General features: G+C 37.1%; 1 protein-coding gene across 1 annotated transcript in view; it reads right to left on the reverse strand.

Annotated features, from left to right (window-relative positions):
* Positions 1-15,386: 15,386 nt before the first annotated feature.
* Positions 15,387-26,899, reverse strand: part of CD200R1 (CD200 receptor 1) — a 34,493-nt gene continuing 22,980 nt past the window's right edge. The window contains exons 3-8 of the mRNA XM_045851379.1: positions 25,065-25,112; positions 21,959-22,282; positions 21,594-21,842; positions 18,045-18,147; positions 17,511-17,553; positions 15,387-16,838 (exon numbers count right to left, since the gene is read on the reverse strand). Coding sequence (XP_045707335.1) covers positions 16,737-16,838; positions 17,511-17,553; positions 18,045-18,147; positions 21,594-21,842; positions 21,959-22,282; positions 25,065-25,112 — 869 coding nt within the window. The 3' untranslated portion in view covers positions 15,387-16,736. The remainder of the gene's footprint in view (positions 16,839-17,510; positions 17,554-18,044; positions 18,148-21,593; positions 21,843-21,958; positions 22,283-25,064; positions 25,113-26,899) is intronic.

A 26,899-nucleotide genomic window follows, 5' to 3' on the forward strand; every position in this document is an offset into this window, starting at 1 on the left:
AATAATTCCATTTAAATATATAGTTAAGACCAAACACTTGAGAGAATTACGGCTAAAGAATAGAATACAAACATTTAGAACTTTGAAATGTAAAAATAATATATTACTAAAAAATCAGAAAGTAGGAGGAAAGGTGAAAAACACCTTCAGAAATTAGTGTCTTTTCTGGTAAAGACATTTTTTTCACCATGCAGGGGCAACAGTCCAAACCCCCTGGGATAGACACGTGTGCAGATTTCCTTCTCTATGCAGCTTGCTGCGGTTTGGTTTGGTTTGGTTTGGTTTGGTTTGGTTTTTTAGCATTCACTTTTTGTTAAATTGTTTTACTGTTGTTGAAGTACAGTTGTCTGCATTCACCCCTCACCACTCCCCACCCACCCCAGATACCCCCACCTCCCTCTCCTGCTTCCACCCCTCCAACTTGGTTTGGTTTTGTTTTGTTTTTTGTTTAACTCATTGAATGTTGTATACATCATTATGGTAAACCATAAAATACTGCATCTGAAAAACAGACTATATATATGTATATGCTTTGTTTTTTAGAGCAGTTTCAAGTTCACAGCAAAACTGAGCAGAAAGTACAAAGACTTCCCCCATACTCCCTGCTCCACATGCACAGCTTCCCCCATTATCAACATTTCCTCAAGAGTGGTACATTTGTTACAATAAATGATCAACATCTCTGGTTATATTTTGCTTGCTTGTTTGTTTTGTTGATTAGGTTCCACTTAAAGGCAAGATCATATGGTATTTGTCCTTCACCACCTGGCTTATTTCACTTAGCATAATATAACCAATAATCATTCTGATAAATTCAATTCTTTTAAAATGACACTTTTTATAACTCTAAAAAAGGACCCATAGCCAGGAACTCAGTAATTTATAACCAAATCAGATAAACCAAATGATACAATTTGTGAGTTTTCATTAATTTTTTCATATTTGATAATATTGCATAATTTTACATAATTTTCTAAAGTGATGTTTCCCAAACTTAAGACAAATTCAATCTTAAGTGATCTTAATATGTATTTTGTATTACCTAAAACAGCAGTTCTCAGACTTTTTGGTCTCAGGATGCCTTTATATCCTTAAAAATTATTGAAGATCTCAAAGAAAAGGTTCTTTACCTTAGAAAAATCTAAAAACACACACACAAATAAATACACAAGTTCCCACTCTGTAAGCCATCATTCCAATATCAGCATATGCCAGGTAGCATCTAGAGAACTCTATTTTGTGCTCATGAGAGAATGTAAGTGAAAAATACAAATAACATCTTAGGATTATTATAAAAATAGAAAAAAAAAACCTTGAGGACCATGTGCAAGGCCCTTGGACCACATTTTGAATAGAGCTAAACTAAAACAAGCTTGAAAGCCCAAAGATTGTACATCTCTTTTATCCTTTTGTGTGTCAAAATGTTAGGGAAAAGAAAAACATAGAAAAAAATGAAAAAATAATCTGATTTGGCACTTGTTATTCTTCATTTGTCATCAACTCTAGTTAGCAAAGCTATGGTGAATAAAAACTACTTGCACTTTTAAAAAGAAACCTGTTTCTTTTCATTATGTTTTCCCCCACAAAGATCATAGCTGCACCTTTACATATCTATAAAAATACGTGTAGAAGTCATAAAAGCTCATTTATATGGTTAGTTGCTCCCAATCTTCAGTTCTATTCTAGTTAATAAGAAAAAATAATTTAAGCGAAATGTATCAAAATTTGGTGATTTTGAAACAAGTTAACTAGATAGAATACACACTCCTCGAGAACACAAATTGTATCTCATGATTCTTGTGCTTCTTCCATGTTGTTCGATGGACATCATTCATGGCCATGCTAAGACTCAGATGTGACATGCAGATAAATGAGGTCAAAGGTTTCAAACAGACACACGTCTTCGCTATTCCAATTTTAAGAACAAACGCAAGGTCAGTGCAAATCCAAGCAGGGCAGGATGAGGGCCTGTCAAATCAACTGTTTCTCTCCTGCTCCCACAAAGAGGTGATAAGATTAACAAAGAGGCATTGAACGGAGACTAGCATCCTCATTGGCTTCTTGCTCCACTGAGTTTTTCAATGAGGTTTATTTTTCATCTGAGTTGATATAAATCTGTTTGTCTTTAATCTACATAAATCAAAGTCAGAATCACAAAGATAAAGATGTAACAAAAATTAGACTGACTACTCATTACTTCCACCGCTCTCCACATAAATGTAGGTATGTTTACTTCCACACATACCCAATACAGAGGGTACCCATAAAACATGTTTACATAAGCTTTTAGAGAAAGCTGGCAGCTCAAGCAACCTTAGCCCCACCTGGAAGAGACCATGAAAACTTGTGGGATTTAATGGATTTTGCATGGTAACTTTGAGAGATTACATGCCATATACTTGTTGTGCAAAGATAAAGCCTTGTCAGAAGATCAAAGATGACACCATAAGATTGCACACCGAGAAGTAAAAAGTCTGTGACCCATTTTCATTACATAGATGTCGACTGCAATATCTATGAAAGTATAAAACATGGAAATTTATACTGCTCAGTTAAAGTGTAATCTGAATTATCCAAAGCATATTCTCAATTTACCATTTTGATATCTGGAATAGGTTTTCAATTTTTTAACATATAGACCCTATAAAAAGGTTCAAATTAAAACAAAGTAGCAAAGAATTCACAAACCATTGCTTTTGTCATAACTCTTAAAGATGGCAACCAACATACAGATCACAGTATGTAAACTTCCAGGTCAGTTTGCGATCATTTTTAAACAAGTTATCCAACAATGTAATTCACTTTCCTAAAAAGCAAAGGCATATTGTACAATAAGGAAATGGTCAAGGACCACTATATTATATCAGAGCTATTAAAAAAATAATGTATGGTAAAGGGGAATCTAGGGATAAGCATTTTGGGTGGGAATTGTAGCCATTTTAAATAGGATGGTCAGATTAGGTGACATTTGAACAAAGGTTTGAAAGAGGTGAAGAAGCTAGCCATACAGATATCTGGAAAAAGAGCCAGCCATTCAAAACCCTAAGACAAAAGGGGGCTGGGATGTTTGAAGGAGAGAAAAAAACAGCAGTGTCCAGAGCAGAGTGGGCAACAGGAAGAGTAGGAAGGGGTGATGTGAGATCAGAGGGAAATCATGAGTGGAAAGGCCATGGGGAACATTGTCAGTTCTTGGGCTTCTACTCCAAGTGAAATGAGGAGGCACTGGAGTGTTTGAAGAAGGGTGACATAAGCTACCTATGTCCTAACGTGATCACTCAGGCCACTCTGTGACAGAAAAAAGGTGAGTGAGAGAAGAAAAACCAGTTATGAGGCTCATGTAATAAAACTGTCCAGGCCTGGTGGCGGCTTGAATCAGAGTAGTAGTTGTACAGGGGTTAAGAAGAGGTAGGTAAGAATCTGGATGTATTCTGAAGGCAGTGGGAATATGACACAAAGAATGGATTTAAAGATTGTCCCAGGGATTTAGCCTGAGGAACGGAAAGAATGGAGTGAAGTATGTTTGGAAAGACCAGGGAGTTCAGTGTGGGACATGCTAAACTTGAGCTGTTAAACATCCAAGTGAATCTGTCAAGTAAGCAGAGAGGCACAGGCTGGAGACCCATATCCATCACTATAGTCTGAAGCTTTGATTCTGATATGAAAGGTTGTACATTGTCCTTCTGATAATTCCAGTAAGTCATCTTCTTTACTCAATGTCAAAGAGAAATTTATATTATTGGTACATTGAAACACTAACATGTCTTCTTCTTTCTGTACAATAATATAAGGTAAAAGGAAAAAATGAGGAATATATAGAGGACAATGTTTACAGCCTAACAAATAAACTAAACACTACCACCATCTAAAGCTTATGTCAGAACTCTCATTGTAAAAAGGAATAGAATCTAAACCTCAAAAACAGTAAGCATAGCCAAGTGAATGGAATGCATACTTCAGCTTCAAAGAGTTCATGCCTCTTCTGTTATCAGCTATAGAAATAGCTATACAAATAGCTGATAACAAATCCCTTGCCTTTTCTGGAAGAGTTACCATAAGGATAATAGAGGCATATAGTATAGCACCTGACAGAGCAGCAGACATTCAAATAATGACACCGATTGCTGTCTGTGGCTTGTTGCTGCTGTTGTTTGCTGATACGCAGTACTGTCTGTCTCCACCAATTTGCCACAGCACTGAACAGAGTGACAATAGAGGTAGCACATGTCAGGATAACAAATTTGACTGCCTGAAAATTCTCCATTTCAAAAAATATACTTTGAGTTCACAGTTTATTTTAATTAACTATCAATATTTGCATCCAGTAAACTTTCAGAAAGCAATGGATCCCACAACGGTCAGAACACCCAGAGGGAAAGAGAGACTCATGCGCAGAGACCAAGATGTGGAATAAACCAGAGGCTCAAGACCTTTAAACAGAAGCACAAATAATGCCTTAGAGGTACATGCCTGATTGACAAGTTAGTCTAATCTACAGTGTATTATTGATGTTTAATAATGATTTTGCTCAAAGTAGCAAAGGAATCTGGAGAAAGTTAGGTGTTCGCTTTTCTCTAAAAAAAACTTTTAAAATTTCTCATGAAATTTTGTGTAAATTTTCTAAAAAAGTTCCTTGAAAAAATAAAATAAATAAAACATCAAACATTAGCATTCTAATCAAACAATTTTGGCCAAAGTGTCATTTAAAATAAAACATCAAACATCAGCATTCTGATCAAACAATTTTGACCAAAGTGTCATTTAAAATTCTTTAAAAAGTTTTATTCTTAGTAAATAAATATGATTCTATACAGGGTGGTGCAAAGTAGATTTACAGTTGTTCATAAGCAAAAAAGACATACAAGATAAGATTATTGAAATAGCTTTATAGGCTATGTGTTTTTTGTACTTACAGCTATAAACCTACTTTTGCCCCACCCTGTGCAAAAGAATCTCAGTGAGGTATTTGGAAATGTTTCTCGATACAATCCATAATAATTAAAAAAAAATACTAAAAGCTACCTGAATATCTTGCCTTTCCCATTCCTACATGGGGCCCCTACTGTTTGCACCACTTCACTAAAATTGCTTTTGTAGCAGTCATCAGTGAGCCACTGATTATCAATTCAAAAAGTATTTTACATTCTTATTGTACCTGACTGTTTTGGGAAACTTGAAACTTCTGTTGCTTCCTCCATCAAACTCTTCCATTGGTTTCCAATAGTTTTCTTTCAACATTGACCGCATTGTCTCTTTTATTAGTTTCTCTTGTGGGGTTCACCTTTTTAAAATGGGGTGTTCCATCCTGTGCCTGTTTCTCTGTACAACTCAGTGCCCTGCCTTGAAAAATTTCATTCATCCCATTGGCTTATTTATTACTTATGGGAAGATGATTTCCAAATCTGAGTTCTACTCTCACTTCCTATGCCTCAAACTTGTATTTTCCAACTCATCTCAAAACACATTAAGTTCAAACAGATCACCTCCACTTTTTTCCTTGCAGTCCATCTGTAACCAGTGGTGTCATCATTTACATCATCTACCACAAATACCCAGTTTTCAGTAGCTCCTACTTAACTCCTATATTTAATTGATATAAAAATCCTCTTGATCCCATAACCAAAATACATTCTAAATATGTTACACTTATACCCAAGTCTATCCTTGTCTCTATTCGAGACTATAAAAAATAGCATCCAAACTGATCTCCCTGCCACTAATTTGTTTTAATCCTAGTCCACAAAACCCATATAAAATCTCTTTCTGATCATGTCATTCCCTTATTTGAGGTTCTCCATTGCCTTTTTATTACCTATTAGGTAAAATAAAAACTCCTTAGAGTGGTATATGAGGCTTTTTACAGTTGGGCCTTGGTTTATTTTTCAAGCTTTACATCTAAACTAGAGATTGGAAACACTGACCAGATCTGAACTACAGATCTTTATATTCATTTTGAGCTCACACAGTACTTTTTTAAAAGGAGAAAATTTTATGTCACAACCTGATGTCAAGCTCTTTTGAGAAACTCAATAATCTGGCAACACTGGGCCTTTGTTTTCTAGTAGAAATCATCTGGACCTGAACTTTTCTGGACCTGAAAAGTTAGATAACTCTTGTACATGCTCTCACCCTTTCTAAGCAGCACGGCTCTCATTCACCACAGTTCCCAAGGAGCCCACATGGGCACTCATCTGTGTTAGCTGTCTGGCTCCTGAAGTCTTGAGTGCCACTGCTCTAGTCACCACTCACTCTTCCCACACTGCATTTCTTCCAAGTAATTTCATGAATCTCTGCTTCCATATATGCATTCCTCTTTATTTAAAATGCCTTCATTTTACATTGTGAGCCTAATTAACTCTTATCTATCCTTCAACTCTCAGTCAAATTTCATCTCTTACATAAAGTACTCTCTGGATTCTTCCCACTCCTATTTACCACATAAGGGTCACTGTCCCCTCTATAATTCTACCACCCTCCCGTGCCCATCTCCACATCCCACCCTTGATTCTACCTCCCTTTGGCTTTGTCTATGTGTCCTTTATACTGTTCCTTGATTACCTCTCCTCTTCTTTGCCACATTAACCCCCTCTCCCCTCCCCTCTGCTTACTGTCAGTTTGTTCTTTATTTCAGTGTCTCTAGTTATACAATTTATAACAGTCAAATGTTGGAAGCAACCTAAGTGCCCATCAGTAAATGAGTGGATCAAAAAACTATGGTACATTTATACAATGGAATACCACACAGCAGAAAGAAGGTGAGTTACTCCACTTTGCAACAGCATGGATAGATCTGGAGAACATTATGTTAAGTGAAATAAGCCAGGCAGTGAAAGAAAAATACCATATGATCTCACCTATAAGTGGAACTTAATCAACAAAACAATCAAAATATACCATATTTTGGGGCCATAAGACACACCTAAGTTTTAGAGGAGAAAAATAAGAAAAAAATATTGAAGTAAAAAATGTGGTAAAATATTTAATAACATAAATAACATAGTATTTCACCAATATAAATGTAAAGCTACATTCTGACTATAAGATGCATCCCTATTTCCCTCCCAAATTTGGGGGGAGTGTGTCCTATAGTCTGAAAAATAAAGTAACATTTCTAAAGGGTTTTGTACTTTATAACTAAGCTTTAAAACACATGAAATGAAAATTAATAAAACTGCAAGGAAAAGTAGGCAAATCCACAATAGTGAAAGATTCAACCACCAAAGTAGACAGGAAACCAACAAAAATATAGACTTGAACAACACTATTACCCAACTTGATTTAATTGACATGTAACCCAACAACAGAATACATATATTCATGGAACATTTACTGTCAGTCCTCTGCTAGGGTTATCAATCATGTCTCAATAAATTTAAAAGTTCTCAACTTGTACAAAGTATATGCTCTGAGTTACAGTTGCACAAAGGAGTGAAACTATAAATCAATTATAGAAAGATCTGGAAAATTCCCAAATATTTAAAAAATCAAATAACACATTTTTTAAACAATTCATAGGTCAGGAAGCAATCTAAAGAATTTTTTACAAGGTGTTTTGAACTGAATGAAAATGAGAACCTTCACAAGAGACTCCAGTACAAATGGCTCCCTTAAATGAAATATTTAAAGAACTGTTACTAATTAAACACAAACTCTTCTTCTAGAAAATTAAAAAGGAGGGATTATTTTCTGTTCTAGTCAGCCTGGCTGCTATAACAAAATACTATAGACTGTATGACTTAAACAACAGAAATTTACAAGTGCTCCTTGATTTACAGTAGAGTTAGATCCCAATAAACCTATCATAACCATGGTTTGGTTTGAAACAGCAACACTGAGGTCAGGATATCTTTTATCAGACACTACAGCACATGGAGATACAATAGAAAGAAGCTTCACCTTAGTTTAAACATTGACCCTGTTGAAAAATGGAGGAAGTACCCAAAGAGGAACCTGAAGAAACAACAAAGGACACCACAGAAAACACAGAGCAAGAATAACAAATGGGTGCTGGAACAGATGAAGAAGAACTAGAAACAGCAGAGAGATCTATAGCTGAAAAAGATGAATTATAAATTATGCTCTCACCATTTGGATCCTATGTGGAGAAGGTATGTGAAATTTAAGTCATTTCTTTTGGGAAAGGCTTGTTTTGGATGTCCCCACCACCCAACTCTCTTCTCCCCTGCACTATAAAATGTTGGAATTATGGGTCACAGGAAGAAGAGGGTGTTATAGTTGATTTTCTTACCATCCCTCATGAATTGTGGTGGAGCTCCACCCTCAGGACCCCCACCCCCCGTCCACCACAGATGAGAATAAGTCTACCAAGACATGATCTGCTTGGGGAGAAAAGGTGGCTGATCTCTCAAAGGAGAAGGACCAAGATCCTGTTCTTCAATCGGGTTTTACTGAATTTATTTGCATAGGGAATACAGGGTGTATATGTAAAGCTCATCAATCATTGTCAGGCAGTAATGATCAAACAATAGATAACATTCAAAGAACTATGAGGGCTTATTTTGAGTCAGGGTCAGATAGCTAAAGGGCCATAAAACTTTGGGGAACAAACTTATTGAACCCTTATCATTTAAATTGAAGTATTAGCAAAGTAGGTTTCATAGGATTTTATACATTCTTTCTTAGGCCTGATTGCCCCAGGGAACCTGCCCTTTCCAGCACAGGGCCGCACCCACTTCTGGCATTGTATCAGGCTTACGTCAAGCAGGGGAAGTAAGGCAGCCAGAAAATTAAGAAAGTTCTGGCAAACAGAATGAGGACTCAGGATATGTCAAAGCCAAAGGGTGAGGGTCCATCACTCCCTTTTTCTATAGCCCCCAAGTCCTTCCCTGAGAGCCCCTTCACAGCCATGCCTGTGTTAGGTCATCCTCCCTTTGAGGAATCTTACACACCATTGACTAACCAGTCATCTGCCCAGGACCAAGCAGGGTGAGGTGAAAGGGGACAGAGGCAGTGCCCCTGCAAAGAAGATAAGCTTTGTCTCCTTAGTGGCTTATGGCCCCAAGGTCTTTTTACTCAGCCTTAGTCATGAGGGGGTTATAGTTTCTGAAACCAGGTAGGGCAGTTCCCAACAATGAATGTAAATTTTTACTATTTAACTGATATTCTTGGTGTAAAATCTTGTCATGTGTATAAAAATATAAAAGATCACAAATTTAAAAAATATTGTAAGTCAAAAATGCATTTAACCTGCTGAACATTATAGCTTAACCTAGCTGGTTTCTACAGATTGCATATCACATCTGCACCATTGTAAAGTTGAAAAATCACAGGTTGAAACATCATAAATCAAACAATCATAAGTCAGGGACTGACTATCTGTATTTCTCACAATTCTGGAACCTGAGAAGTCCAAGATCAAGGTGATGAACAATTTGATTCCTTTCGTATGGCTTTCTCACTGTGGCCTTACTCTAGTCCCTCTTCCTCTTCTTATAAGGATACTAATTCCATTAAAAATAGCCCACCCTCGAGACCTCAGTTAAACTTAAGACATTCCAAAGGCCCCATCTCCTAATACCATTACATTGGGGGATAGGGCTTCAACATATGAATTTTGAGGGAACACAAACATTTAGTCTATAACACTACCCCAAATCATTCTATGACACCAGCCTTACCCTGATACAATATGAAGCCAGAGAAAAATATTACTATAACACTACAAATTAGTATCCCTCATGAATATAGATGCCAGAATTCTAGGCAAAATTGTAGAATCTGACAAAATATAAAAAAGGAGGATACAATATGTCCAAGTGGGGTTTACCCAAGAAATACAAGCTGCATTTAACATTTAAAAAATCAACATTATTCACCATATTAAAAACTAAATAAGAAAAAAATGTGATCATTAAAATAGATACAAAAATAGCTTTGACAAAATCTAACACCCAGTATTATTAAAAACTTAGAAAATTAAGAATAGAAGAAATATTCAACCCAGTAAAGAACATCTAACAAAAAATACTCAGCTAATATCATTTTTAATATATTTCATTTATTATGTTATTACAGTTGTCCCATTTTCCCTCTTCACTCCCCTCCACCCTGCACACCCCCTCCCACCCACATTCCCCCCCTTTAGTTCATGTCCATGTGTCGTAAGTTCTTTAGCTTCTACATTTCCCATACTATTCTTGCCCTCCCCCGTCTATTTTCTACCTACCATCTATGCTACTTACTCTCTATTCCTTTTCCCCTTCTGTCCTCCTCCCACTCCCCTGTTGCTAACCCTCCATGTGATCTCCATTTCTGTGGTTCTGTTCCTGTTCTAGTTGTTTACTTAGTTTGCTTTTGTTTTAGGTGTGGTTGTTACTAACTGTAAGTTTGATGTCTTTTTTTACTGTTCATATTTTTTATCTTCTTTTTCTTAGATAAGTCCCTTTAACATTTCATATAATAAAGGCTTGGTGATAATGAACTCCTTTAACTTGGCCTTATCTGGTAAGCACTTTCTCTGCCCTTCCATTCTAAATTATAGCTTTGCTGGATAGAGCAATCTAGGATGGAAGTCCTTGCCTTTCATGACTTGGAATACTTCTTTCCAGCCCCTTCTTGCCTGTAAGGTCTCTTTAGAGAAATCAGCTGACCGTCTGATGGGAACTCCTCTGTAGGTAACTGTCTCATTTTCTCTTGCTGCTTCTAGGATTCTCTCCTTCATTTTTACCTTGGCTAATGTAATTATGATGTGCCTTGGTGTGTTCCTCATCAGGTCCAACTTCTTTGGGACTCTCTGAGCTTCCTGGACTTCTTGGAAGTCTATTTCCTTTGCCAGAATGGGAAAGTTCTTCTTTATTATTTCTTCAAATAAGAAATTGTTGCTCTTCCTCGTCTCTTTTTGGTACCCCTATAATTCGGATGTTGGGATGTTTAAAGATGTCCTGGAGGTTCCTAAGCCTCTCCTCATTTTTTTTTTGAATTCTTATTTCTTCCTTCTTTTCTGATTGTATGTTTTTTTCTTCTTTCTGGTCCACTCCATTGATTTGAGACCCAACTTTAACTCCATCACTATTGGTTCCCTGTGCATTTTTCTTCATTTCACTTAGCATAGCCTTCATTTGTTCATCTAATTTGCGACCAAAATCAACCAATTCTGTGAGCATCCTGATCACCAGCACTTTGAACTGTGCATCTGATAGGTTGGCTATTTCTCAGTCACTTAAAAGTACTGACTGCAGAGCTTTCAATTCTGATTGAGCCATCTCCCCCCCACCTTTTGGTCTGGTCGCGCCTCTTACATATGAGGGGCAGAGCCTTAGGTGTTCACCAGGGCAGGGCACCCCAATCTCTGGGTTATATTGTATGTGGGGGCAGGGTCCGAGAGGGAACAATGTCACCTTCTTCATTCTCTCTAGGATTTCAGTCCCTTTTGCCGCTTCCCACAAGCAGATCAGGCCCTTCTGGTACTAGCTCCAGAGCGAGTGGGCTTGTGTACTTTCTAGGACTCTGTGGGTCTGCACAAGGAGCTTTCCTGTGAGGCTGGGAGATTCTCTCAGCCTCAATCCCCACAGGTGTTTTCAATTGGTGCTCTTAGGCTTTATTCCTGGGCGCTAGGTCCCTGGGTTGCGTGGTCTGTGTCACCACCCATTTTCGCCTAGTTTATCTGCGCACGAATGTGTTACTGTGGACAACCAGCTGCCTTGCACGCCTCACTGGGTCTGCTCCTTGCCTCCCGCACCCAGGGTCTGCCACTGGGTCCATAAGCTGCCCCTGCACCTTTGGGGTCCACCAACTGCCGCCTGCGCCCTGCGTGCCCACAACTGCCAGCCACTGCCTTTTCCTGCTGGGACCCCTCAACCCCGTAGGCCTCCGACTCCGCCCCTCCCTACCGGTCTGGATGAATGGTTGTCAGACTTCCATTCAGTTCATTTTTCTCTGTTCTGGTTGTTTTTTTGTTTCTAAATTTTTGTTGTCCTTAGTTTTGGTTGTGCAAGGAGGCACAGTGTGTCTACCTATGCCTCCATCTTGGCCGGAAGTCTGGACTTAATTACAGCTAATATCATTTTTAATGGTGAAAGAATGAATGTTTACTTCTAAGACCAGGAATAAAACAAGGATATCCACTTTCAGTACTTCTAATCAATCTTCTTCCAGGTCAACAGTTAAGTGTGATATTGTGATATAATAAGAAATATATATTTGGCTTCTGCCACAGAACCTCTAAAACCCTTGTAATTTCCTGAGTAATAGGGACAGAAGAGTGTCTTTTATTATTCATAATAAGTTCCTTTCAGTCATACATAAGTTGATGTTAATGAGATGACTTTGATTTGCCTTACTAGCCTCAGGATGGAAGCTGGTTGACAGCAGAATCAACCATGTGATTACAAGGCTGGAAATTTCAGGCCCACACCCTGACATTCATGTCAAAATGAGGAGACAAAGGAACATAGCCCAAATGAAAGAACAGAACAAAACTCCAGAGAAGAATTAAACAAAATGGGGATAAGCAATCTATCAGATGTAGAGTTCAAAACACTGGTTATAAGGATGCTCAAGGAACTTAGTGAGAACCTCAACAGCATAAAAAAAAATCCAGTCAGAAATGGAGGACACACTAACTGAAATGAAGAACAATTTATAGAGAATCAGGAGTAGAGTGGATGAAGCTGAGAATCAAATCAGCAACTTGAAACATAAGGAGGCAAAAAATAACCAATCAGAACAATGAAAATAAAAAGAATCCAAAAAGATGAGAATAATGTATAGGAGCCTCTGGGATAACTTCCAGTTTGCCAACATTTGTATCATGGGGATGTTGGAAGGAGAAGAGAGAGAGAGAAAAACTGGAAACCTATTTGAAAAAATAATGACAGAAAACTTTCCTAACTTGCTGAAAGACATAGATGTGCAAGTCCAGGAAGTGCAGAGAGCCCCAAACAAGATGAACCTAAAGAAGCCCACACCAAGACACGTCATAATTAAAATGTCAAAGGTTAAAGTCAAAGAGACAATCTTAAAGGCAGCAAGAGAAAAGCAGTTAGTTGCCTACAAAGGAGCTCCCATAAGACTTTCAGCTGATTTCTCAAAAGAAAGTTTGCAAGCTAGATGGGATTGGCAAGAAATATTCAAAGTGATGAAAAGCAAGAACCTGCAACCAAGATTACTCTACCTAGCAATGCTATCATTTAGAATTGAAAAGCAGATAAAGAGCAGATAAAAAATGAGTTCATCACCACCAAACCAGTATTTTATGAAATGTTAAAGGATCTTCTTTAAGAAGAAGGAGAAGATCAAAAATATGAACAATAGAAAAGCAATAAATGCATATCTATCAACAACTGATTCTGAAAAACAAAATGGACAGGCAAGCAGAACAAAAACATAATCATAGATATAGAGAACATTTTGATGGTTGCCAGATGGGAGGTGAGTTGGGGGGATGGGTGAAAAAGGTGAAGGGATTAAGAAGCATAGATTGGTAGTTACAGAATAGTCACAGGGATATAAAGTACAGCATAGGGAATTGAGTAGACAGAGAACACATATGCATGACCCATGGACATGGACAACAGTGTAGGATTATGTGAGGGAGGGGGGAGGTCTGGGTGGAGAGTAGTAAAGGGGGAAAAACTGGGACAACTGTAATAGCATAAGGAATAAGATATAATTAAATAAAATATTAATAAGAAAAATAAGTAAAATGTCACAGTAAAGTTGAAAGTAAAGAGACAGATGATGACATACCAGGCAAGTACTAACCAATAAAAGGCTGGACTGAGCAGCCAAGTTGATGAGAAAAAAATATCTAACCATTCAGCTGCAAAGAATGTGATTATATGAATGGTCTCAAATTGTTTACACCTTCATTTCAGCTTTTGAGTTGAGACCAAACACCTCCCAGCCAATGAGTAAGCATGAAGAGTTATCAAGTTTGACCATTTCTGCTCATGAAAAACTCTTCTTATAAGCAATCTTTGCCCCAGGGTTTGTCATTGGTTTAGCTAAGACTTTGACAGCTTTGTACAGTGATAGGCTCTTTTTCTTCTATCCTTCTTCTTCCCTTCTTTCCTTTCACAGGCTTCAGTCAGGTCAGCATCATGGTCTAATGGCTTTCCCTTTCGTATCCTGCTTTCTGCCCCTTTAATCTCTCACAAGTATAACTTCACTCCCACATTTAACCTTTATCACTCCGGACTCTATTTAGCCTCTGCTGACTGGACGATCTAACTGATACACCTGGTCTAATCTCTAGATTTCTCTGATTCAACAAGTCTAAAGTGGATTTGGGAAATCTCCAATAGTAGTCCTGCTTTATCCAAGGTTTTGCTTCCCTCAGTTTCAGTTACCTATTGTCATTTGTAGTTCAAAAATATTAAATGGAAGATTCCAGAAATAAACAATCCATAAGTTTAAATTGCACACTGTTCTGAGTAATATGATAAAGTTTTACACTGCCCTCCCTCCCTCCCAGGACACCCATTTTTCCAGTGTCTCCATGCTATATATACTACCCATACTTATACTAGTCACTTAGTAGCCATCTCATTTTCAGATCAACTGTCTTGGTATCACATTGCTTGGGTTTAGGTAACTCTTAGTTTGGTTAATGGGCCCAAAGCACAAGAGCAGTGAAACTGGCAATTTAGATAAGCCAAGACAAGCTCTAAAGTGCTTCCTTTAAGTGAAAAAACATAGCATACGTGTGATTCAGTACTATCCTCAGTTGCAGCCATCCACTAGAGGGTCTTGGAAGGTATGCCCCATGGATAAAAAAGATTACTATAATTTTTATTTCCCCACATGTTTCTGATGTTTAACTGCATTTAGCACCCCTGCAGTGGAAAATTTTAATACATTTTTCCTGTACAATATAATTTAGCATTTAGAAACTATCTCGAAGTCATGGCTATTTTGACATTATCAAGTTTTAGTTTGTTTTTCAGTAATACTTAAACAGATATTTTTGAACCTGTGAGCCTCATCCCAACTAGGAATGATTTGAGAACTAAGAAAAGGTGAAGAATCAGGTTATTATGATGTCTATCATGCGCACTGCTTGGTAATATTTACATGGGAAACTTAATGGATTGTAGCAGTGGGGGGGGGGGGTTGACCAACTCAAAACAATGTCAAAATGATTCAGTCAAATATCATGTGCCAAGTGAAATTATATTAGTTTTACATCCAAATAGACTAAAAATTATTTTAAGGATAAAACCTAGAGTAACGAAAATGTCTGGAGGGAGGAACATATGTTAATAAAACAAAATAGCTGTCTTAAATGTTTCAAATGCATAATTGAAGAACAAATGGATGTTGTTTTAATTTCTACTATGCTGAAAATTTTTAATGTTTTTCCTGCTGTAGAGAAACAGACTTAATTTTTATAAATAAATTTTAATAATGTTAAAAATGATTAATATACATATTGTTAACATTTTATTCCACAGAAAATGGAGGGGAGAGTCGTGTCATCCCACAGCCATTCTACTAACACATACCATATTACATAGATTTCCAACTCCTCTGTAATGCATATCATTTAGCTCTGTAAAGCATATTGACTGCTTACATAGTCAATAAACATGTTACTTGGTAAATACATCACAATAAAATGTATATTATACAGCACACATTTCCATTTTATCATATCTGTGAAACTTTTAAGCATTAGATATTAGACATCAATACCCCCACAGAGATACAATGAGCTGAAATCCTCATATGTGTTCTCATTTCTTCTTTCTCTCTCTATCTCTCCTTCTTAATCTCTCTTTCATAAATGTGACAGACAATAAGTCTGCATTTATTAAATAGTATAATTCTTATTACAATTTTACATCATATTCAGTAACTGGTTGATTAAAAATATAAAGTGGGAATTTTGCAGGCATAATAATAACAGTATAAGGAAAGGCACATTCAAAAACCATTGGAGGGAATGTAAATAGATACGATTTGGCATATCATTCAATAATAAAAATGCACAGACCCTTTGACCTGAAATTACTCTATAAATACACTCAAACAAATTCAAGCACATACCCACAAGAAATGTTCTGTATGGTATTGTTTATAATAGCAAAACACAAACAAATAAACAAAACTTAAAACAATCTAACTGTCCATCACTAGAGTTGTGGTTGATTAAATTACAATACAACCATACAATGAAATTTTATGTAGCCTTTAAAAAGAATGAGGTAGCTCTGCTTGTGCTAATAAAAGATAAAGATTTCCAAGATATATTGTATTATTAGCTTTCTATAAGTACAGAACAACATTGTAGCATTTTCTCATCTGTGTATCATCAAGAATATATGTCTGTATATGTAAGTAGACATATACATATACACATACAATGAGTATATGTATATGTCATAGGCACATAGAAACTTTCTGAGGGAAATCATAAAACTTGTTCATGATTGTTTCTTCTGTAGAATTACTTCTTGAGGAAACCAGTTTTTATTATTTATGCACTGAATAATTTGAATATTTTATCATGAATATGTGCTTTCTTTGTAATAATGTCAGTTCTTCAGAGAACTAGCTGGTCACAACTATGATTCTGAAATTTCAATTGTATAAGGATATGAAAGAAAATCCCTTAGAACATCTCTCTGTCTTCTAAGAATCTTTAAAAAGCTGATTTCAAAATAGATCTTCTTTTCTAGAACTCTAAGAAAATCAAAACAGTAACTGTATTGTATTATATCTTGATTCATTTCTCCTGGTGCCAGATTCCAGCAATTTATAAAGTATGGAGATTCATCCTATTGACTTTGTAACACCTGAGATGTCTTCAGAACCCTTTCTGTGGTATCATAGAGTGGATTGCTCTTCTCCGTATAGCTCTCATAGGGCTGCATTTCATCCTAAGAAAAATCTCAAAGTCAAAATCAATTTAAAAAAAACAAAAATCTTTGTAGAAACTACCTATGTTTTTGTAACAGGTGTATCTACCAATAGTGTTTATATTTGTGTGTCTGGGCTTATATGACCATAGAGCAAGTTTTTTAACATTTAATCAAAAAACATTTATTGATTATGTAACTCTTAGTGTCAGATAATAAAGTCTGGGTGAAAGTAGGGATGATGAAGAATGAAGTGAGAGGAGAAGTATTTCACAGGAGAGGATCAAAGACTTAGTAACTCCTGGCTATAAGAGATCAGGGAGTAGAATAGGTTTTAAATTTGGGAAAGAGGGAAATGATAGTATTGAAAAAGGAAAGTCAAGAGTTAGAGATGGTTTCAGAAGGGATAAAACATCAATACAGTTTCTCCAAGGAGTAAAGTCCAAATGAAGCAAACATTATATAATTTGTAAGATGCAGCTCTTGAAGTGAAAATATGGATTTAGGGGTTATGTAAATATGGTAATACTTGGTAGAAAATTATAAAAATAAGCAAAATATTTGCATTGTAAAATGAGAAATTTTTGCTTTTCAATTAAAACAATAATATTGATGAAAATTACAAATTATGTGGCTAGATTTTCAAACTATGTGGCTTAAAATTTGCAAATATTCTTTTAACTTTTATCTTACCTCCTCAACTGGAGTAGGTTCTGTTTTTTTCATTTTACATTTTCTGTAAAAATAAAAATAAGTTGAATTAAATTGCAGGAAATAGTATTATTTAGATTGAATATGGAAAAATAAAACAGTATACTATTCATAATTATGGTTCATTTTGATAGAAGCCATAATGAATTGGAAATGAATGGAGAATACTGATTATAGTTAACACACCCAAAGAAGATAATTCTGGATTTTGGAAAAGGAAGTGATAGAATATATGTGACACCTCCTCTTTGGTACATGAAATGAATTATGATGATCCATTTCCCAAATAATAAATTAGCATGCACTCTCCCAAAATCCTGCTTTAAATGGCCTAATTCACTGTGCTTTCATGCCTAGGTAAACTAGCAAAGTCCCTCTCATCATTCACAGTAGTCCAAGTCTAACACCTTCAGAATATGGGGAAAATGATGTTAACATTTTACCCAGTCAAATACCTAATCACAACCACTTCCTAGACCAGTAAAGCTGAAGAAGAAAAAATATATCAGTCAATACCTGCAGCCAATTTTCAAAAGCCAAATGGATCCCATGATGACCAAGACAAAAAGTATAGGGAGGATGATACATACAATACGTAAGTTCTCTGGTATTTTGGCACCTGTATATATAGGCACAAAAAATATAGGCTTTAATATTATTTAGCAATAAAAAGAAATTAGCTATTAATCCATGAAAAAACATGGAGGAAGCTTAAAAGCATGTTACTAAGTGCAAGAAGCTAGTCTGAAAAGGTTACATATAGTATGATCCCAAACATATCACAAAAAGGCAAAACAATGGAGACAGTAAAAAAGATCAGGGGTTGCCAGCATGGGTGTCTGACCTTTTGGAGTCTCTGCACCACACTGGAAGAAGAGTTGTCTTGGGCCACACATTAAATACATTGCAACATGTTATCACAAAACAAATCTCATAATGTTTTAAGTAAATTTATGGTTTTGCATTGGGCCACATTCATAGCCACCCTGAGCCTCACACAGCCTGTGGGCCGCAGGTGGGACACCCCTGGTTAGGGGGAAGAGAGAAATGAATATGTGGAGCACGGAGGATTTTTAGAGCAGTGAAACTGCTCTGTATGATACTATAATGGTGAATACATGTCATTCATACATTTTGTAAAACTCATAGAATGTACAGCTAGACTAAACCCTAATGTAAACTACAGACTTTGGGTGACAATGACGTGTTAATGTAGCTTTATCTATTATAACAAATGTGCCACTGTGGTGGAGGGGTGTATATAGAGGGCATGCTGTGCATGTGTGGGGTAGGGAGTGTGTAGGAGTTCTCAATATTTTTTTATTTAATTTTGCTGTGAACCTAACACTTCTCTAAAAAAATAAAAATTAAAAAAGAAAATAAAGGTCATATACATATACATGGTTCAAGTAAGTTGCATAGGACATGAAATTTATTTCTGTAATTTTATTTCAAACACTTCTGACCCATTAATCATTAAAATAATTGTTACAAGAAAACTGCTTTATCAATCAAGACTACAGTTTCCAGCAAGACATCATCTTATGTCAGGATTTTATTGCCTTAAGGATTCTGAAATGGTGAAATTTTGATCTCTCTGTTATAATAATGGCAGTGTTTCACATCTTCAAAATAAATAGAAAGTTGTAAGGAGTGTAGCTGGAAAAATAACCCTAATTTTGAAGGCAGCAGAGGGAAAGGAAGTGGGGGCTGAGCAGGCCGACATCCAATCCCTCCACCTTCCTTTAACATTTTGTTTTTAAACACTGGATTTCACGGTATTTCATTAGAAAAGAAACACATGGTTTTACAGTTTAAAATAACAACATCATTTTGAAATCCTCTCCCTCATTGTGCTCTCTCTCATTGGAAGTGCACCAGTAGAGGCTGAAGATCCCCTACAGGGAAGACAAAGGAGATCCTTGTGTTGTGTGAGAGTGGACTAGCCAGCCCCTTGAATTCTGAGATTCTATAAATATGACATCATATTTTCCTAGTGGGTGGTCAGATTCCATATGTAACCAGGGCATAATTACTATTCTCACTAAATACTGATAAACTCCTTAAAAACAAAAACAAAGAGCACTTTAAGAAAGAATATTGGAAAATGGCAGTTCAAACACATGGGCTTGTCACTTCTCCATTCTGAAATATTATTAAAATATCAGTAAAGAAATGTTTTAAAGTGTACACTTGCAAAGACAAAGAAAACATGGATGAAGTCAAAAACAGATGACATTTCCAATTGTTTTTAAATGAAAAATGAATAGAAGAATGGCAAATAATTTAGAGTAAAATAAGTAAAAACTTTGGTGCCCAAAGAACTTCAGGAATACTCTAGAGTAGGAAACACTAAATAAAGAAAAAGAGGGATGTGGGAAATGAAAGCATGAGCTAAAAGTTGGAGGCTTCTTTGAAGGTCTATATTAACAACAGGTAGCGGCCAAGTCTCCTCCCACCCTGTGCAGCCAGGTCACTATCCCTTACAACCAACAGAAAACAGGAAGTTTAACCCAGAGAAGATGAACTGGGGAGACTCCAGAGTCAAGGATCCAGACACAATGGAGGGTGGAGACCAAACAGAAAAGAGGTATTAAAGGAAAGTCAGAGCTCTGAACAGACACACACACACACACACACACACACTCTTTTTTCCTGCTTTCAGAACACTGATATCAGTCAGACTTACTCGTCTAAAAAGAGACGAGTTATTTTCTGCAGAACCTGAACAGCCTCAGAGATAAGACCTACAAATAACTAAGGAATCCCCAATTATTTTTTAAAATTTATTTACCACCTTTTCACCTTATTGAAATGAGCTATTTAACCAACCTAACTACAGATAACATAGGTTCCAATTAGTTCACTTTTGAATGTTCACATTGAAATGAATGGATAGCAAAGGATTAGCAAAGAGTTAAGGAAAGCCTCACAGGTGAAAGAAAGAGATAAAAACTAGCAAATGTCTGGAAGGCTGCAGGAACTCAGATTAAATAGATGTGGAGTCAAGCAGAGGATCCAGGAAAAGAAAATGCCCAGGACAACAGCTGTGCCGCAGGTCTAGTGGCCAAACAGGCCAAATTAGAACAAGAAAATGTAAATGCTCAAAAAGGGAAGCCTTTAAGGAAAAAAAATGGGATGGATGGACTACCTAATAATCCAAAAAGAAAGTATGAGCTTTTCTCTTAATTTAGTACTCAACAAAGTTAAATATTCAAAACAATATAAACTATGGCCATTTAATTTAACTAAAATTACTGTATATTAATATAAAGATGAGAGAAGGAAGGTAAAGTGAAATCTTCATTTACCATTAGAAAATGGGCACATAATGTCTAAATTTATTATTTTAAGAACTATCAGTAGGGGCACATTATTTAGAAAAATGAAATTAATTACCAGAAAAAAACACCTAAAGATCTTAACATACTTGCTTCTAGCGAGTTGGGTGAGGATGGAGAGGTAGAGGTGGAGAATCAAGGGAAGGGCTCGTTTTTTCATTATAAACATTACAGAACAATTTGACTTTACATGTGTGATTATTAAAATAATATTTAATTTCTTAACAACAAACAATGGGAGTAGGCTGGAAGGAGAGATTGGAAAAACTGAACAGTGATGAACTAATCATTGATGTCATATTTAAGATATTCTAGAAAGAGCCTGAAGAAGAAAATTCTACCAGACTAGAATTTTGTAAAGAAAACTTAAGGGTGACTATATCCTTCTGGTAAAAGTATAACTTTTTGTTTAAAATTATATTCTATCCTTCTACTAAAACCACAAGTATTCATTTAAAAGTATACTATTCAAGCCACCAGATAAAAGTGAACATTAAATTCTTTTTATTTTAATTATTAAAGATTAAACCTCATTCTAAATATGGCTTCTTACAACAAATTTCTCTATTATTCTTCTAGATACAATCTTACTTGATGTAGGAGAAAGAAAGAACACAGAAGGTAGGGAGAACATCCTTGACTGAAATTCTCTGCACACACCTTCCTTCTTACCATAAATCATCTGAAAGAATGGAAAAATCAAATAAATACTAGAATTACTTACCTTGCTTCAGCTCTATGGACAGACTCCAGTTGCCAGCCTCGTGGAAGACAGAGCAGGACACAGTAGACACATTGCTCTCTGCCCAGTAGCAGGTGCTCTGGACAGTCACTGTGCCATTGCCCCAGTACCTATGCTCAGGGACACAGTCTCCCTCTGGGGTCCAGGAGAGCCGAGCAGCTGGCTTCCCTGCAACTGCCTTGCACACCGCTGTTCTATTCTCGCTTTGAAACAGGGTCACCTCAGGGGCCACTGCAGAGACGAGGGGAAAATGCTTTAGTCTTAACATATTAGATATGGAACCTAAAGAGACATTTCCTTCAGTCCCAAATCTGGTTATCTGAAACACCACAGTGTATGTTCCTTACCTAACACTTGGAGGTGATATCCATGATGGAAATTCCCATCAGGTGTTGCCACTTCACACCTGTAAAACCCATCATGACTGGTGACCACTGGATCAATCTGAAGGGAACAATTCCGCTCAGGTCTGTAGAGCCAGGTTATTCTCTCGTCAGTACAGTTTGTGGTCACATTCCCCCCTCCTTTCTCATTTCTCCAGTAGGCTCTGATGCAGGAAGGCTTGTCTCTGAGCACTATTTTCCATGTTGTTATAACCACATTTGTCAATGGTACAGGAGGACAGGGGAGCACAGCCTTTGTGTCCTCCAACACAGTCAGGAAAGTGTTACCTGGGCAACACACACACACATGCACAAAAATGGTAAAAGAAAAGCTTGGTAAAGAACTTCATGTGTTCAATTTCCCACAACATATTACATAAAGTTGTACTAGAACATTCCTTTGCTGGTGGTCTTATTCCAAAAATATTAGACATAGTGAACATTCATGAAATGTATATAACATATTAAACTGAATTTAAAGATTAACTCATTTTCTTCTATGTGTTATTGGGTCAAAGGATATATTACATGTGTGAGGCATTTTTTTAGTATTTTGAAATAAATTCAGGAGTTTTGATATCAATGAAAAACAAGAAAACACAATTCTCAAGTAAAAGAAAAAGACAATGAGTCTTTTGCTCAGAGACTATTATATTTACTTTATAGCTCATGCTCCTCTAGGTAGAAAATAGAATAATTAGTGGTGTGGTTATGTCCTTCTAAATTTTGGTGAGAGAGAATGAATCAGTAATATCAAGACTAAATGCTTAGCCCTAAGTATGGTGCTTCAGACAAAAGTAAATGTGGAAAGTAAACAGTATTAGAAATAATTGAGGTGGCATACAGGTTGAGCAAGCTGGAAATTTTTTACTTTCTTTTTTATTTGGAGAATTGTAAAGTCAGCAAAATCAACCAAACTTCCTCCCTTTCCCCCTTCCTTTCTTCCTTCTCAGTTATACACATTCCTGGAAAGTTTATTCTTACAGAGTTGTACCCATATATTCACTCTAATTATGAGGATTAAATATATAGAAGTTGAATTCTCTCCCCATCTTTTAAAGTAAAAACTAAGCCCAGCAACCTACAAGTAGTTTCCAACACAGAAGCTCACATTTTCCCCATAAATTGACATAATGTATCCATGACTGGTAGGGGTTTGCTGAGAGGTGATTAGGTACCTGCTACAACTCACCTGCAACAGAGGTGAGTGCCCATAATTTCATCACTTTAACATGAGCAGAGCCAGCTGTGGGTGGCAGGGCAGAATTTTTACAGGAACTGAGCTTGCTTGTGCTAAACTCTGCATTTGATGTTTCTACTCTCCTCTCTTGGTGCCACCTGCCTCTTCTGTGATAGACTCAGACCTTTGGATTTCACAGCCAAAGAAAGATCACTTAACTAGGTGGAAGGAGAGGGAGGATTTTAAAGCAGATCTGAGAGGCAGTTACACCCAAGCTCCTTCCACCACTCCAGGTGGCATCCCCTTACAGAAGGAAAGTCCAACTTGGCACAGGCTTAGTGGCACACAAGAATGTGGCTTGCTGGGACCAACTAGATGTGGGTGAAAAGACATGTGCACAAGGGAAAGATGCTGAAGATAATACCAGAAAGAAAGAGACAGGTGAGGAAGCAAGTTGTGAAAGCTTTCCTATGTTCTCAAGAGTTGGAACTTTAGCTTTTAAATACAACAAGGCTTTAATGTTTTTGCCTAATATTTATAAGTTTTTAACTCTATTTTTTGGAAAGTACTAGCTAATCATATAAGCATATGCATTTTAACAGGACCATTGGAATATCCAAAATAGTAACTCCAATGGTGAGGGATCTAAGCACAGTGCATATTCTACTTTCTTTCACCTTTCTCCATTCTGTAACTTTCAGTCAGTCACCCAATCACCATTCCCCTTTATGATAGTTCTTACAGAATTGCTATTGTTTCACACTTATCCACCCTCCTTTTTCCTTTTTAATGCCTGTAGTGATCATTTACAATGGCCAGGCACTGCCCTATACTCAGTGGGTTTGGCACCTGTCTATACAACTATTCCCCATCCCTCCCGATCAGCTAGAATGATTTCACCTCCTGCTTCACTGGGGATAGAAGGTGGATTCTCATATTTGCTCCAGCACCACAGTCATAGCCTGTCTTTTCTGGATCCTTTGTCTGCATACCTCCCACTCCAATCCAGCCTTATACACAAAGACAAAATCCAATTGGCTTTCCGGAATTCTTTTCTCACTACCATCCTCTCGTTAAAATCTCTGTCATTATGCACCTGGATACTGCAAAAGCCTCCTAACTTCTGTCTCTGTCTCAAAACTCTCATCTTCAATTCATACCTGACATTGCAACTGGGCCCATTGTTCTATAACACAGATGTGATTCATGCAACTCAAAGACCCCTCAGAGATCTCTTGCTGCCTGAAGAAAACATTGAAGTGTCTTTGTATTGGCTTTGAAAGCCCTTTTGCAAATTGACTTGCCTTTCCAATTCTATGACTCCCTATATTGCTCCCACACTTCAGAAAGAAAACACCAAGCACAAGTGCTTGCTTGTACACGTCTTTCCTCACATTGTGCCTGTGGTCTGGCTGGCCCTGCACCACAGTCTTTGTCTATTACAACACTCCTCTTCCTCTAAGGCCCAGTTCACATGATGCCTCCTCTGTGAAACCTTCTCTGAGCCTTGGTGCTAACAGCCCCCTCCTGCAGACTCCTGGTGCACTTGACATGATCGCTGTGCTCAAGTCTGTGTGCCCCCATAAAACTGAGCTCCCTGAGGGCTCTCTCATAGTCTTGCTCATCTTCCTCATCCTTGCATTCCCTGTGAAACCTAGCACAGTGCCTGATGGAGAAAGCTCCATAATTTCCAAATGGAATTCAACTGCTTTGGGGGAGGAGAGGAGGGTCATTCAGGGTCCCTCCCACCACAGCATTCAGATCACCACACTCCTACACTGGGCACAGGGCTGGCCCTCAGACCAGACCATCAGCTGTGTGTCTAAGAAAGTTCAACACTCTATTTCTTCAGTGTAGCAATATCAGGGGAAAAAACAAAAAGTATATTACCTTCTGTAGGAACTTTTGTATGGTTCTGCTTTCCATCCATAGACGAAGCTAGAAAGATATTCAGAGAAGGTAAATGAAATCAACTTTAGATAGGTAAGAAAGCCACTGTTTCTCCACAAAAACGTATGTACAACTTGATAGGAAATCAGTTAACCATAACTAAATTACATTAAATGCCTTGCAAAAACAAATCAAAGATATTTCATCAATCAATGGAATGTGTTAACATGTGAAAATTATATTCATAAGCTATTAATCAATGATTTCCCTTTTGTGAGACACCTTGTTTAGTTCTTGACTACTATTTTGTATGAGATAACCCTGCCTCCATCCCTCCTTAGCCACAGTGGATTGGGCCATCATGGGCACCTCACATGAGCTGATTATAGTCCTGATTTAAGTTGTCTTGTGCCCCATGAGCCCCTTACCCAACTCATCAAATCAAAGACTTTCTTGAGAATTTTGAAGCCAGAATTGTAAAGGATAGCTAATTCTTCTTCCTTCACCATTTTTCCCACTGTAATGATTAATTTTATGCCAACTTGGCTAGGCCAAGGTCCAAGATATTGAGTTAAACATTATTCCAGATGTTTTATGAATATATTTTAGATGAGATTGACATGTAATCAGTAGGCATTAAGTAAAGCAAATTAAAGTTTTACCATAATGTGGGTGAGTCTCACCTAATCAGTCGAAGACCTTAATTAAAAAAAATATTGACCTCCTGGGGAAGGGAGTTCTGTCAGCAAACTGCCTTCACACTTGAATTGCAACTCTTCTCTCGGTCTCCTGGCTACTGGCTCAACCTGCAGATTTTGGACTTGCCAAGCTTTTATAATCCCAAGAGCCAATTCCTTAAATCTCTCTCTCTCTCTCACTCTCTCTCTCTCTCTCTCTCTCTCTCTCTCTCTCTCTCTCTCTCACACACACACACACACACACACACACACACACACACACACCCTGTTCTGTTTCTTTGAGAAATCCTGACTAATCCATCTACATTGGGACGATGGAAACAGAAGCAAAGTGGGGTGGAGGATAAAGAGAGAAGGAGGGGAAAAAACAGCAGTCTTCACCCAGCTCAAATTTCTAATTCCATTATTCTCGAGATCCCTGCACATTCCCTTCTTTGGGTTTTATAGTATTTCTGACATCAGAGTAGTCCTAATCTGCTTGAAATTTGATTTCTCAAAAACTTTCTCTTTTGTAGCACTGTTTTTTAAAACAACAGTGATTTAAAAATATTCCTTATGATTTAAAAGCTTAAAAGATTTCTTCCTCTGGGTTGAACCATTCACTAAGCATTTACAAGACTTCTGGTTATAAAAATATACTCTTGCTCCCCATTCTAATTTTGCACCCAGTTCTACCACATTAAAAAATAAACAAAGAAGTGCAGTAAAGTTCTTAGAAATGAACAACAAACAGACCTCTGAAATAATTGGGCTTTTCTAGGCAGCTGTTATTGGCTTTGGCCAGAAGGAAGACAAAGAATGAGATTCTAACTATTGTATTTAGTTTATATGAAACTCAAAAATCTATTCCAGAAACAGATAAGAAGTCAGAGCTGACCTCAGAGGGCTTACCAGGATCACACTATGACTTAGATATTCTAGATTCTAAAGCTCTAAAATTCACAGCATGAAATACAGCTTAGTCTCTCCAGACCTCTCCCATCCTACCACAGCCAGCTTCCAAGGGTTCTGGGGTCTGTCAGTTTCTTCCATTGTCAAATTCACCACCAACCAAGGCTGTGTGTTTGTAATAGAAGAAAATTTACAATGTAGGTACTTTTGATTATAGTATTGTTGGAATTTCCATTGGGATGCATC

This window comes from Phyllostomus hastatus, unplaced genomic scaffold, assembly GCF_019186645.2.
Source record: "Phyllostomus hastatus isolate PE091 unplaced genomic scaffold, TTU_PhHast_1.1 phas_contig_86, whole genome shotgun sequence".
NCBI classification, from domain to species: domain Eukaryota; kingdom Metazoa; phylum Chordata; class Mammalia; order Chiroptera; family Phyllostomidae; genus Phyllostomus; species Phyllostomus hastatus.